At 52.4% G+C, this 15016-nt stretch overlaps 1 long non-coding RNA gene and 2 gene segments (V, D, J or C); 2 read left to right on the top strand and 1 right to left on the bottom strand.

Moving 5' to 3' along the window:
* LOC144321263 (immunoglobulin heavy constant delta-like) overlaps window positions 1–2424 on the top strand; it is a 75625-nt gene extending 73201 nt beyond the window's left edge. The window contains 2 exon segments of the C gene segment in view: window positions 1688–1836; window positions 2124–2424. Coding sequence covers window positions 1688–1836; window positions 2124–2132 — 158 coding nt within the window.
* Window positions 1–15016, top strand: part of LOC144321264 (immunoglobulin gamma-1 heavy chain-like) — a 74996-nt gene that overhangs the window by 23463 nt on the left and 36517 nt on the right.
* LOC144321260 (uncharacterized) overlaps window positions 9716–15016 on the bottom strand; it is a 28460-nt gene continuing 23159 nt past the window's right edge. For both annotated transcript variants that reach the window (XR_013387007.1, XR_013387008.1), the window contains exons 3-5: window positions 11090–11255; window positions 10492–10771; window positions 9716–9902 (exon numbers count right to left, since the gene is read on the bottom strand). This is a non-coding gene — a long non-coding RNA (uncharacterized LOC144321260). The remainder of the gene's footprint in view (window positions 9903–10491; window positions 10772–11089; window positions 11256–15016) is intronic.

The following is a 15016-nucleotide window of genomic DNA, read 5'->3' as shown; positions in this document are numbered from 1 at the left end:
ACCCAGGGCACAGGGGGACAGAGGAGGGTCAGCCCCACACAAGGTACAGGGGGACAGAGGAGGGTCAGCCCCACCCAGGACACAGGGGGACTGAGGTGTGATCATCCAGGGAGGAGGAGGGAATGAGGGAATCCCCAAGACTCTAAAGTCCTCGTGGGATGACACCTGGTATGAGCACAAAAGCATCCTCTCTGCATCCTCTCCACCACTGATTGCTCCATACAGGAGCCTGCTCAGTGGCCACCATTGGAAGAACTGGGTCAGGTGTCCAGGCCTACAGCCTCTGTGGGCAGAGGGCCCTGACCCCATCCTGTTCTGCTAGACTCCCCCACCCCCCGCCCAGGGAGACTGCACTTACCCTCTGCCAGCTGTTGGCTTGTTCACAATGTCCAGCACACAACCAAAAATTAAAAGACATGCAAAGAAGCAGAAGAGCTTCACCCACAATCTGATGAAAAGTAGCAAACAGAATTTGACCCCAAGGAGATCCAGGTCCTGTAATTAAAAACAGTTCCACTCGTGTCCAGATCCCATGTCAGGCTTCTCCAGGCTGTGCTCCACAGACTGCCTTCTGCCCTGCCTTGCCGTGCTGCAGTGAAAGCCGCATAGGAAGCATGTCCTGCCCGCCCCACCCCTGTCTTCTGACAAGCGCTCCCCGCCTCGCCACCCTGGGGCTGGGTCCACTGCCCTGGCTGGGGGTCATTACCTGGACAGAGCTCTGTCCAGGGCGACCGCCACAACGTCCGCCTGTCTGGTTGAGCCCCCCAGCCATTCAGCGCAACATCCCACGTGTCTAGAACAGGTTTTCCTATATTATCTGGAGTCAGAACCACTGCCTTTCTTGAAATTCCCTGTGCGGCATGGACCAGTAGCCTAGTGGAACGCACTAAAGTTTAGTTACTCGAAAAATGAAATAAACAGAACAAAAATGTGCCTAAGTTTCATTACCAGATGTGATGACTGCTACAGAGTCCGCAAGGCCCGCGCGGTGTCCACACTTGCTTCTTCTGCCCATGACCCACGCCGCCCCAGGCCCACTGTACTGAGCCTCACCAACTGCTTGTCGGGCCAAGGGCCTGATGCTCCTGCACCCGGTGACAGTTCCCAGGACAGCGGCGGCTTCGACAGGCAGATCTTGCCAAGTCAGTCACCTGCTTCAAGGCCCTAGGGGCTCCCTATTGCTCTGAAGGGCCCCACCCAGCCCCAGCCCCTCTGCCACCCCTGCCCAAGCTCTCCGCTCTGGCCACATTGGGCCCCTCTACCCTCCTGGTTCAGGCTCCATCCCAGAGCACGGCGTTCCTTCTGCTTAGAGTGTGGTCCCCACTTCTGGTCACATGGTCAGGCCATCTGGTCCCTGTCATGACAGCAGCCCCTCCTGAAAGGCGCTTTCACCATGGCTGGGCCAGGCTGCCCATGTCTGCACCCGCCGAGTGCCATCCACTGCCCTTGTGCACTTGCCATGCTGACATGTTGGCTTCTGTGCCAGGTGTGTGGTTCCAGTCTGTCTGCTCCACTTGGTGCTGGGCCTCCCTGTCTCTGTGGAGCCCCTGGTTCTGGAGGGCAGGGGGCAGGGAGAAGCTTTACAGAGGTGCATCAGGTGGGCACTCCGTCAGGATCAGGAAGCCTCAGAGTCGTCTGTCCCTTGGCACCCCCCCTCACGTGGGCCCACTGGTGCCCTTGCTCCCAGGTCTGACCATGACCCCCCCAGCCCCCCAGAGCCACGACGAGAGCAGCGGGGACTCCATGGATCTGGAAGATGCCAGCGGACTGTGGCCCACGTTCGCTGCCCTCTTCGTCCTCACTCTGCTCTACAGCGGCTTCGTCACCTTCCTCAAAGTAAGGCAGCTGGCACACCTGTGAACAGGGCTGGGACACACTCTGGAGCAGGCTCAGGGAGTCTGCAGGGAGCGGGGGCATGTGTGGCCTTGGTGGGCCCCGGGTGGGTGGGGAGACACCAGGGGCCCCTCCCCTCCACCACAGCACCCCACAGTGAAACATCTGGCCCTGACTCAGCCAGGCAGGACATGAGGACGGGCTGCATCCTCTGAGGACCCTGCCCCTCACACTCTCCCCCTGCTCCACTCTGGCCACTAGCCCCCTTCCTCATTGGACTCCTCCTGCAGGTGAAGTAACCCCAGGAGAGTAGACACCTGGCACCCTCAGAGAAGGGAGGCCCAGCCTGCATGCTGTCGCCGAGGACAGAGAGGCCCGGCCTGGACTCCGGGACCACCTCTGCTCAACCCCTGCCTACCTCTGTCTACCTCTGTCCAGAGTTCAGCCACCAGATGCAGAGAGGAGGGCATCCCACCCTGCATGTCCCTGAGCCAGCCGTCCTGACGGCAGCCCCTTGCCTTTTTGCTCCATAAACAACCTTGCTACTGGGTGTTATGCTATATATTGGCAAATTGAACTCCAATAAAATAAATAATAATAATAATAATAAATAATTTTTTAAAAAAACAACCTTGCTCATTCCACCTGTCTCCTGCTTCCCCACCTCAGTCCTAAAGACCTACCTCTGCTCAGAAGATCCAGGGGATGCAGACAAACGTCCAGGAGATTCACACCCAGGTCAGGGGTAGAGCAGTGGTCGGGCACGTGGTGGGGAGGCATGGGAAAAGGTGGGTGGGGGCCTCTCTGCCCTGGGACTGACTGCTCTCTGCCCTGGGACCTCTGCCCTGGGATGGGACCTACTGCTCCCCACACCCACGGGTACATGCATGCAGGCATGTGTGCATCCAGGTGTGCACAGGAGCACAGGTCACAAGGGGCTGCTACTCCCCACATCCACGGGCACATGCATGCAGGCATGTGTGTACATACGTGTGCACGAGCATGGTTCACACATAAGCACACATGCACAGACACAAACAATATACATGTGTATTGTACCCCTATAAACACAGAGCATGGGGATCCCTGGGTGGTGCAGCAGTTTAGCTCCTGCCTTTGGCCCAGGGCACGATCCTGGAGACCTGGGATCGAATCCCACATCAGGCTCCCAGTGCATGGAGCCTGCTTCTCCCTCTGCCTGTGTCTCTGCCTCTCTCTCTGTGTGTGACTATCATAAATAAATAAAAATTAAAAAAAACCACGGAGCACACATACATGCATACAAATGTGCAAATACCCAGGCATGTGCACACATGTGCATGTACACATGCTAGTCTGCTGTGTGTGGTCACATAAATGCACAGACATGTGCCCATGCACCCACACAGGCTCACACACAACATTGGAACATGGCTCTACATGGTGGGAGTTAGGACAGCCCCGTAGATAGAGCTCTTTCTGTGTGTGCCTGTTCTCACAGCCTCAGGCATGACCTCTGACCCTCGTGAATCACGTCCTTCCAGGGCAGTGGGTGGGAGCACACCTGTCACGTGGAATGGGGTGAGTGGTAAATGCAGGAGTGCCTGAAGGGGCCCAGAGGTGACCCTGGCATGGCTCAGCACAGTCACCACTTGCAGTCCTGCCGTCACCCAGAGTCCTCAGCTGCAGGAGCAGAAGTGGTCACAGGGGCAGGCGACTGTGGTGGACACCTTCCATGCTCCCTGCCCGCCCCGCCCACTGGCCAGGGAGAAGAGTGAGGGGGAGCCGCTGCCAAGCCCAATCCCCCCAGCCAATCCACGGTGCTCCCTTGTCACTGCTTGTGTCTCCAGGTGCCTCCATCCTCACCCACCCAATCAAACCTCACAGCTTCAGCCCACGTCTCATTGCTACATGCAGACTTTGACTCCACATGTCGACACTGGAGCTCCACGTCACTGACACTCCACATGCCACAGCTGGACATCACACTGTGGTCAGCTGACTCATAGCCCTGAAAATGTGCACGCAGGACCCCTCAGACTCTGCATAGGACGTCCAGGGCAAAGACACTTTGCAGAGGCCTCAAGCTCAGGATTCAAGAAGAGGCGGTCCTGGCCAAAGGGGGCCATGTTGTCACAGAGCCACACGGGAAGGCAGTGGCACCAGAGCAAGACACCCTGCTGCAGCTGCGCAGTAGAGGAAGGGCTGTGACCCCAGCTCAGCCGCCATGCTCAGCCCAGTGGGAAGTCCAGGGACAGGCTGTGTCCTGGAGCACCCAGGAGACTGAGCCTGGCCCCGCCTGGCCTTCCTTGGGGGCTGGTGTCAGACCTCCGACCTCTGCCAGCCAAGGCAGCCCCACCCTCCCAGGCATTCAAGCCAAACTCTCAGAATGGATTCCCACCTTTCCCTGCACCCATGCTGCTCCCAGAAGGCCGCATCTCCTGCGCTGGCTGACCCGTCTCCTCGGTGTGCACACCACCCACCCTTGGTGGTGTCCTGTGCAGCCACCCTGCCCACTGCGCCCTTGGCAGCCTCTCAGCGGCATGGGCAAGGGCAGCCCTGTGTCCAGAACCAGATGAGGCCTCAGTCTCCCCACGGTTCACCAGAATACTGCACATGGGGCCTGTGGTAGCTCTGCCCCCTGCCCTCTGCTCCTCCCCCACTGAGTTCTCTTCTCTCCCCTCTGGCACATTCTCTGGCTCCCTTTCTCATTAAATTGGTCGGTTATTTCTTTCTCCTTGCCAGAGCACAGTGTTTCCTGTTGCTCCTTGATGACCCCCAACATGCAGAGCAGAGCCCAGTACACATTAGGTGCTCAGCAAACAGTTGCTGAATGAATGAACGTCTGCCTGCACACGGCACAGATTTACAAATGCAGCACAAATCCTGTATTCCCAAAGTTAATTCCTTCTGACGTCCACCCTCCCCCACCCTGCCATCTCAGTCAATGACATCTGGCCGAGTGGACCCCCAAAGACACCCAAAGCCATCACAGCCATCCTCCCACACACAGCCAGCCACGTCACCCCCCCCAGAGCCCCAGTCGTCCAGCCAGCCTCCAGGCTTCCCTCCCCAACCCATGGCCAGTGCGGTCTTTTGACCTGTGTCCCAGCAGCCTCAGCTGAGGAATATCATGGGGCTCCCTTTATGCCAGGAATGAGGTGAGGACCCCTTTAAGCCTGACTGAGGCCCTGGGCCTCCCCAGCCCCCGCCTCCTTGCAGCCCTCTGGGCCTGCTCCCCAGACATTCTACAGGGCACCATCCACCTGCCCCCTGGTTCTTCCCACCTCCCAGCCCGGCCTCCAGGCCCCATGGGAACAGGGACAGCACACACCCAGCATTTACAATAGCAGAAGGAATGAATGAATGAACAAGCAAATGGATGAATGATCTGGCTGGCCTCAAAGGAGGTCATGCACTGGGGTCCTCAGACCTAAGCCACATCCTCCAGCCCATCCTCACCAGGAAAAGTGCCCATGGTGTCCCACCCTCACTCCCAAGGGAAAGTAGCAGTATGGCACCAAGCCCCTGACCCGTGTCCTCGGCTGAGCATGCTGAACACCTGGCTGGGCCCGGGTGTCTGTATTTGACCTGCTTTCTGTACAAGAAACACACTAGGAAAAAACCCTAAAATATAAGATGTGAGGCATCATGAACACATATGCCTCCAGGCAATTCTAAGGCCAAATCTCCCTTGGCCAAAGCCAGGACATTTGCCTAAACTCTCAGTCCCCCAAGCCCCTCTGCACAGGACCCTCTTGGCTGGTCCCTCCTGGCTGGTTGTCCTGGCTGAGCCCTTTGGGATGCTCCTTCGTGGTTGTTTCCTCCTGGCTGATCCCTCTGGGATAGCCTTTCCCAGCTGGGTCCTCCTGGCTGGTCCTTCCTGGCTGATCCCTCCTGACCTATCCTCCTGGTTGGTCCATTCTGCCTGAATCCTCCTGGCTAAACCCTCCTGGCTGATCTTTCCTGGCTGCTCCCTTCTGGCTGACCCTTCCTGGCTGATCCCTCCTGACAGATACCTCCTAGCTGCTCCCTTCTGGCTGACCCTTCCTGGCTGATCCCTCCTGGCTGGTCTCTCTTGGCCGATCTCTCCTGGCTGATCCCTCCTGGTTGGTCCCTCCTGTCTGCCCTATCCTGGCTAACCCCTCCTGGCTGATTCCTTCTGTCTGGTCTCTCCTGGCTGATCCCTCCTGGCTGATCCCTACTGGCTGGTCCCTACTGGCTGGTCCCTACTGACTGGCCTCTGTGGGTTGATCGCTCCTGACTGTTCCTTCCTAGCTATTCCTTCCTGGCTGATTCCTCCTGCCTTATTGCTTCTGGCTGGCACTTTCTGGCTGATCCCATCTGGCTGGAGCTTCCTGGTTGATCCCTCCTGGCTGATTCTTCCTGGCTAATCCCTGCTGGCAGATCCCTCCTGTCTGTTTCCTCCTGGCTGATCCCTCCTTGATGATCTCTCCAGACCTACCTCACTAGTCCCTCCTGGCTGATCGCTCCTGGGTGATCTCTCCTGGGTGATCCATCTGAGTTGATCCCTCTTGGCTGGCCCCTCCTGCCTGATCCTTCCTGGATGCTTCCTATGACTTATCCTTGCTGGCTGATCCCTTCTGGCTATTTATTCCTGGCTGATCCCTCTTTGATGATCCCTCCTGGCTGATCCCTCCTTGTTAGCCTCTCCTTGCTTGCCCCTCCTGGTTGATTCCTCCTGACTGGACTAGCCTGGCTGATCCCTCCTGGATGATTCCTCCTGGTGGATCCCTCCTGGCTGATCCCTCCTGGCTGATACCTCCTACTTGGCAACTTCTGGTTGGCCTCTCCTGGCTGATCCCTCCAGGTGGTCCCTCCTGACTGGTGTCTCTTTCTTATCCTTCCTGGATGGCCCTGCCTAGTGGACCCCTCCTGGCTGAAGTCTCCTGACTAATCCTTCCTGGATGGTCCCTCCAAGCTGATCCCTCTTGGGTGATCTTTACTTACTGATCCAACCTGACTGATCCCTTTTGCTGATCCCTCCTTGCTGGTCCCTCCTGTCTGGTCTCTCCTTGCTGGTCCCTCCTGGTTGACCCCACCTGGTTGATTCCTCCTAGCTGATCCTTCCTGCATAATCCCTGCTGGATGATCCCTCCAGGCTGTTTGCCCCTGGCTGATCCCTCCTTGAAGATCCCTCCTGGGTGATCCCTTTTATCTCATCCCTCCTGTCTGATCCATTTGACTAATCCTCCCTGGCCATTCCCTTCTGACTGATCCCTGCTGGCTGGTACCTCCTGACTGGTCCCTCCTGGCTTGTCCCACTGGCTGATCCCTCCTTGATGATCCCTCCTGGGTGATCCCTTCTCACTGACCTGCCTGGTTGGCCTCTCCTGACTGATTCCTCCTCCCTGATCCTTCCTGGCTTCCTGGATAGCCCCTCTTTACTGATTCTTCCTGTCTTATCCCCCCTGGTTGGTCCCTCCTGCCTGGCTTCTCCTGGCTATTCCCTCTTGCCTAGTCCCTCCTGACTGATCCATCTTGGTTGGCCCCACCTGATGGCTCCTCCTGGCTGATCCCACCTGACTGATCCCTCCTGACTGATCCCTCCTGGTTGGTCCCTCCTAGCTGGCCCCTCTTGACTGATTACCCCTGGGTGATTCCTTTGTCTGATCCCACCTGACTGATACTTCCTGGCTGCTCCCTCCTCACTGATCACTCCTGACCAATCTCTTTCACTGATCCTTCCTGGCTGGTCCCTCCTGGCTGGACTCTCCTACCTGGTCCCTCCTGGATACTCCCTCCTGAGTGATCCCTCCTCACTGATCCCTCCTGACTGGTCTCTCCTGGTTTGTCCCTCCTAGCTGGTCCCTCCTGAATGATCCCTCCTGGCTGATCCCTCCTGACTTGCCCCTCTTAACAGGTCCCTCCTGGCTGCTCCCTCCTGTGTGATCCTTCCTGGCTGGTCCCTCCTGGATGATCCCTTCTGGATGGCCCCTCTTGACTGGTCCCTCCTGGCTGATCCCTCCTGTCTGGTCCCTTCTAGCTGGTCCCTCCTGGCTGATCCCTCCTTACTAGTCCCTCCTGGATGATCCCTCCTGACTGGTCTCCCCTGGTTGATCCCTCCTGGCTGATCCCTCCTTGCTGGTCCCTCCTGGTTTGTCCCTCCTGGCTGGTCCTTCCTGGATGATCCTTCCTGGTTGATCCCTCCTGGCTGGTCTCTCCTGGCTGATCCCTCCTGGTTGGCCCCTCCCACTGGGCCAGATGGTCAGGCTATTTCCTTCAATGGAAGAATCCAGTGGTCTGCCTTTTACTGGGACTTCCCCTTTTGTCTTAAATAAGCATCAACTGACCTCTGCCCAACTTCAGAAATCTATGTGCCAGAGGCATGTGACAGTCCCTGTGGGGCCTTGGTTTAAGCTGTTTGCCTCAGTGTAGGGAGTGTGTGTGTGATCTTCCCCAGTCCTGCGGCCACAAGCTGTAACTCAACCCTATGACAGCAGGCCAAGGGCGGTTTCCCTGCACGCTCCACAGCTCACCCGGGGCCACCGCAGTCCCGCCTGCTGGGAAGCCATCCACCTTGGGCAGAAACATATGTTTCCAGCTGTGTGATAAACAGGACATATGTGCCCTCCCACACCTAAATCAAGGTTTGACAAGTCTGGTCCCACACAGTGGAATTCACCGCCTAGCCACCTGCATGGGGGCCCAACTGATTTCCCCCTCTCTTGGTGTTTGAGGGGAGGATTTGAGCTGCTCTGCCACCAGGGACTGTGGCCCAAGGCCTCCTGGCATGTAGGCAGAAACCAGAGTTCTGTCCTGCAGGCAAGGTCCTGTTGTCCATTCCCAACTGTGGTCAGGCCTGCCCATGTTTCCTGAGCTTATTCTGGAAGACAGAATACACAAAGTGAAAGGGACGGGAGACAGCAGCCAAAGCATTTGACATCAAAGAGTCTACTGGTTAGAGTTCTTCAGAGAATAAACAGTGATAGACCAGATAGATAGATTATACATAGATAAATGATTGATAGATGTGTGTGTGACAGGAAAATCTGTCAATATTATTTCAAAATCTCATCTATCCTTTATATAAATATATATATATATATATTTGTATTTATATTTTATTTATATTTATAGGGGGGTTATTTTAAGGAACCAGAGTACATGATTATGAAGACTTGGTTAGCCCAAAATCTATAAAACAGGCCTGAATCTGGGAGAGCAGAGTGGATGCTGCAGGTCAGGTCAAGAAGTGCCTGGAGGCAGACCTCCGTCTTCCTTAAGGGACCTCAGCCTTTTTTCACTCAAGGCTTTCAACTGATTTGACAAGGCCCACCATCACATGGAGGCAATCTGTTTTACTCACTGTCTACTGATTTATTTTTTAAAATTTTTATTTATTTATGATAGTCACAGAGAGGGGGGGGCAGAGACACAGGCAGAGGGAGAAGCAGGCTCCATGCACCGGGAGCCCAATGCGGGATTTGATCCCAGGTCTCCAGGATCGCACCCTGGGCAAAGGCAGGCGCCAAACCACTGTGCCACCCAGGGATCCCTGTCTACTGATTTAAATGTTAATCATGCTTTTAAAATACTTTAAACCATTTGCTTCAACGTGGATGGAACTGGAGGGTATTATGCTGAGTGAAGTAAGTCAGTTGGAGAAGGACAAACATTATATGTTCTCATTCATTTGGGGAATATAAATAATAGTGAAAGGGAAAATAAGGGAAGGGAGAAGAAATGTGTGGGAAATATCAGAAAGGGAGACAGAACGTAAAGACTGCTAACTCTGGGAAACGAACTAGGGGTGGTAGAAGGGGAGGAGGGCGGGGGGTGGGAGTGAATGGGTGACGGGCACTGGGTGTTATTCTGTATGTTAGGAAATTGAACACCAATAAAAAAATAAATAAATAAAAAAAATAAAATAAAATAAAATACTTTAAGTCTCTGGATGAGTGTTTGACCAAATACTGGAGTACCGTAGCCTGGTCACATTAACAGAAGAAACTAAGCATCACAGCATCTCCATAAGGAGTGATGGAACCACGCAGACAGTGGGAGAGATGTGAGCTTCAGACAAGTTCTCAGTGGAAGGTGGAGAAGGGAAGATCGCTCCCAGGGGGCTGTAAATGCAAACAACCAAGAAAACACATGACATTACTGTCACAAATAACCAAAGAAAGCAGCTCCAAACAACTGAGCAGTTGTTCAGCTAGCTGCTGTTCATTGGCAGCCCACTGTGCATCAAGAAGGTGTCAAGGTGGAAGCACACACAAGGTGTCTGCGCTGCGGCACCAGGGTCCAGATGTAGGATGAGCAGAAAACCAGGTAAATGTCCCTGTAAACAATGGGGCCAGGCCAAACAGCAGCGCCAGGTGCTATCAGGCAGATTACCAGGACACTACCTGGAGGTGGTGGCTTTGACCTGCAAGGTCAGTGTGGGGCTGGGGGGGCACATTGCAAGCAGCCAGGGCAGCAGGTGAAAGGATCCATTGGCATAATGCACCATGGGCTTCACTCCGAGGTGACAGGAAGCCCCCAGAGGGGTTCAAGTGGTAACAGTGCAGGAATCTGAACAGGACACAGAGGCAGTGGGGTGGGGGCAGTGGTAGTAGAGAACAGGGTTCAGGTCATGCACATCCTGGGGTGGAAGACCTGACAGGTTTTCAAGGAGGTCTCCTGACCCACAGCTTGGATGGAATTGCCACTTACCGAGATCGAGAGATCAAGAGCCTCCTTTCTAGGATGGCGTTGGAGTTTCCAATTAGATGGCTGTGAAGGGATGCTGGGGTGGGGTCCCACAGCGAGACCCACAACTGCAGTGTTCACAAAGAGGCCAGAGATGGGGACTTGAATTTGGAACCGTCTGCATGTGGCTGGCATTGATCTTAACAGGACTGGTGGGGACGACCAAGGACAAAGTGTGCACAGAAGTCCAAGCCAGGAGGCAGGGAGTGCCAGACGCCAGGAGCGGGGGCCTCCATGACCAAGCCTGGAGAGCAGGAGGCAGAGAGGCACTGAGTAGAGAAGGAGGTGCTCCAGCTACACCCAGCATCTCTGACAGGTCTTGTCAGGGGGCTGGAGGATGACCCCTGGGTCAGGCACAGCAGAGGTCTTGCTGCCCTCTCAAGAGGAGTGTCAGTGGCAAGATGAGGTCAAGCCCTGAGCAGAAGGGACTCGAGAGGTGGGAATCTCCGTGCAGACATTTTAAAGCAGAGCCACAAGCACTATCTGTCAGACTTTGTGGGATTCTGACCCAGAAATCAAGGAGCGCTTCTCCTTGGACACACCGCAGATTGTAGAAACTCACCCTCAGCTGGGTCCTGGTTCACAACTCAGTAAATGTTGAAATGTTTGGGCCCAATGCAGCACACTCCCAGACAACACAGCGAACATGATGAGCGTGTTTGGCAAAAGGTGAGTGACCTGCCCATGTCTCATGCCATGTCCGAGGAAGAATCCATAGCCTTAAGTGTCTGGGAGAAAGAAAACGTGAGTTAATGAAGAGTCCAAGATTACAAGTTGGAAAAGGAGCAACAACAACAACAAAAAACACAAAGCAAGAAAGGACATAATTGTTGTATAAACAAAAAACATCAATAAAATGTAGAAAAGAAGCAACTGAGAGGCACCGAAAGTCCAGAATTGTTTCTTAAAAAGGACAGACCTCTGAGGGGACTGGTCAGGAGAAAGAACAAGAGTACAAAATATACATAAAGAACAAGAGAGAAGGATCCCTGGGTGGCGCAGCGGTTTGGCGCCTGCCTTTGGCCCAGGGCGCGATCCTGGAGACCCTGGATCGAATCCCACATCAGGCTCCCGGTGCATGGAACCTGCTTCTCCTTCTGCCTATGTCTCTGCCTCTCTCTCTCTCTCTCTCTCTGTGACTATCATAAATAAATAAAAAAAAATAAAAAAAAGAACAAGGTGACGGGCACTGGGGGTTATTCTGTATGTTAGTAAATTGAACACCAATAAAAAATAAATTACAAGTGTACGTGTAAAAAAAAAAGAACAAGAGAGAGACTTACTACTTGATGAAGGGATACAATATCATCCACTAATATTTAGATGAGATAGAAAGCCCTAGAGTCGTATCTTATCAACTACGAGTCAAGTACACTGTATTTATTGAATCAGCTGAAGCCTTACAGAACCAGAGGGCTTGAAGAAAGCCATCACCATGCACGCAGCCACAGAACAGGGCAGGAGTGCTGGCCTCAAGGATTAGCTGTGACTCAGACGGTCGCTGCAGCAGCAGAAGCAAGAGAAGAGAAGGCGGAGCTGAAGGAAAGAACAGAGCTGCCAGAGCGACTATCCTCCAAAACTACAGCCGTTCTATAGCAGTTCTGGAAGCTTGAAGCCTGACATCATGGTGTGGAAGGGCCACCCTCTTGCCAGTGCATCTATGGGAGGATCCTCTCTGCCTCTTTCTGCTTCAGGGAGCCGCCGACCACACAGCAAACCTTAGCCTTGGCCAGTCACGCCAATCTCTGCCTCCATTGTCCTGTGGTGTTCAGCTTGTGTCTCTGTGTGAATATCCTTCTAAGGACAGTAATCACATTGGATGGTGGGACCTCCCACTTCCAGATGGCTTCATCCTAATTTGATTATGTCTGCAAGGAGCCCATTTCAATTTTTTTCTTTTTTTTATAATAAATTTATTTTTATGGGTTTTCAATTTGCCAATATAAAGAATAACACCCAGTGCTCATCCCCTCAAGTCCCCCCCTCAGTGCCCACCACCCAGCACCCCCACCACCCGCCCTCCTCCTCTTCCACCACCCCTAATTCTTTTCCCAGAGTTAGGAGCCTCTCATGTTCTGTCTCCCTTTCTGAGATTTCCCATGCATTTCTTCTCCCTTCCCCTTTATTCCCTTTCACTATTATTTATATTCCCCAAATGAATGAGAACATATAATGTTTGTCCTTCTCCGATTGACTTATTTCACTCAACACAATACCCTCCAGTTCCATCCACGTTGAAGCAAATGATAGGTATTTGTCATTTTTAATGGCTGAGTAATATTCCATTGTATACAAAAACCACATTTTCTTTATCCATTCATCTTTCGATGGACACCATGAAGGAGCCCATTTCCAAATGTGGTCATGGTCATAGGGTCTGGATGGGCATGAATCTGGGGAATGAGGGGTGGGATCATGATCCAACCCAGGACCCTTTCATTTCCTGACCAATTTACCATCAAAGCTGTTATGTGGGCAGATCAAGATGGGGACATCAAACCCCAGAGCAGAGTCAGAGCTCAGAGCCCCACCCAGGTTGGAGTGGCCCTCCTGGGAATTGAGGTCTGAAGCAGGGTCCAGAGATTCCGCTGGGGACACCCTGGACCTCCAAACACCAGATGACAGGAAGGTGTCCATGTGAGCAAAGAATGGTGGCAGAGACAGGAGGATGTTGCACTCAGGATATTGACCCAGTAAGTGAATGCATAGAGAAGAGGAGAGGAGAGGGAAGGAGAGGAGAGAAGAGGAGAGGAGAGGAGAGGAGAGACCCACAACCACCAAGATTGAAAAAACTAGACAGGGCCTGTACTAGGGGGTGAGTTGGGTGCATCAGTTTGAATTCATGGTTTGCAGCATATTGAGAATATATATAAAAATAGAATAGATCAAATAATGGCAACTAGTCCTTTATCTGATACGTCATTTGCAAATATCTTCTCCCATTCTGTACGTTGTCTTTGAGTTTTGTTGACTGTATCCTTTGCTGTGCAAAAGCTTCTTATCTTGATGAAGTCCCAATAGTTCATTTTTGCTTTTGTTTCTTTTGCCTTTGTGGTTGTATCTTGCAAGAAGTTATTGTGGCTGACAGATCACAGGAGACTAATGAGACCCGATCCATAGAAGCAATATGTATGTGTCCTAATTTGGACCTTGGAACAGGAAAATGACAGTAATGGAAAAACTGGAAAACTCTGAATAAAGTCTGGAGTTTGGCTTAAAAAAAAAAAGAAGTTACTGTGGCTGAGTGCAAAAAGGGTGTTGCCTGTGTTCTCCTCTAGGATTTTGATGGAATCTTGTCTCACATTTAGATCTTTCATCCATTTTGGTTTTTTTTGGGGGGTGGGGCCATTTGCTCCACCTTATTCTTTCATCCATTTTGAGTTTATATTTGTGTATGGTGCAAGGGAGTGGTCTAGTTTCATTCTTCTGCATGTGAATGTCCAATTTTCCCAACACCATTTATTGAAGAGACTGTCTTTCTTCCAGTGGATAGTCTTTCCTCCTTTATCAAATATTAGTTGACCATAAAGTTGAGGGTTCACTTCTGGATTCTCTATTCTGTTCCATTGATCTGTGTCTGTTTTTGTGCCAGTACTAGTTTCCAAAATCTATAAAGAACTTATTAAACTCAACAGCAAAGAAACAAACAATCCAGTCATGAAATGGGCAAAAGACATGACGAGAAATCTCACAGAGGAAGACATAGACATGGCCAACATGCACATGAGAAAATGCTCAGCATCACTTGCCATCAGGGAAATACAAATCAAAACCACAATGAGATACCACCTCACACCAGTGAGAATGGGGAAAATTAACAAGGCAGGAAACCACAAATGTTGGAGAGGATGCTGAGAAAAGGGAACCCTCTTACACTGTTGGTGGGAATGTGAACTGGTGCAGCCACTCTGAAAAACTGTGTGGAGGTTCCTCAAAGAGTTAAAAATAGACCTGCCCTACGACCCAGCAATTGCACCGTTGGGGATTTACCCCAAAGAAGCAGAATGCAATGAAAAGCCAGGACACCTGCACCCCGATGTTTATATCAGCAATGTCCACAATAGCCAAACTGTGGAAGGAGCCTCGGAGTCCATCGAAAGATGAATGGATAAAGAAGATGTGGTTTATGTATACAATGGAATATTACTCAGCCATTAGAAACAACAAATACCCACCATTTGCTTCAACGTGGATGGAACTGGAGGGTATTATGCTGAGTGAAGTAAGTCAATCGGAGAAGGAGAAACATTATATGTTCTCATTCATGTGGGGAATATAAATAATAGTGAAAGGGAATATAAGGGAAGGGAGAAGAAATGTGTGGGAAATATCAGAAAGGGAGACATAACATAAAGACTCCTAACTCTGGGAAACGAACTAGGGGTGGTGGAAGGGGAGGAGGGTGGGGGTGAATGGGTGACGGGCACTGAGGGGGGCACTTGACAAGATGAGCACTGGGTGTTATTCTGTATGTTGGCAAGTTGAACAC

The sequence above is a fragment of the Canis aureus genome, chromosome 9 (genome assembly GCF_053574225.1).
Source record: "Canis aureus isolate CA01 chromosome 9, VMU_Caureus_v.1.0, whole genome shotgun sequence".
NCBI classification, from domain to species: Eukaryota; Metazoa; Chordata; class Mammalia; order Carnivora; family Canidae; genus Canis; species Canis aureus.
Note: the sequence above shows the minus strand (reverse complement) of the source record. Positions and strands in the feature narration are given on the sequence as shown.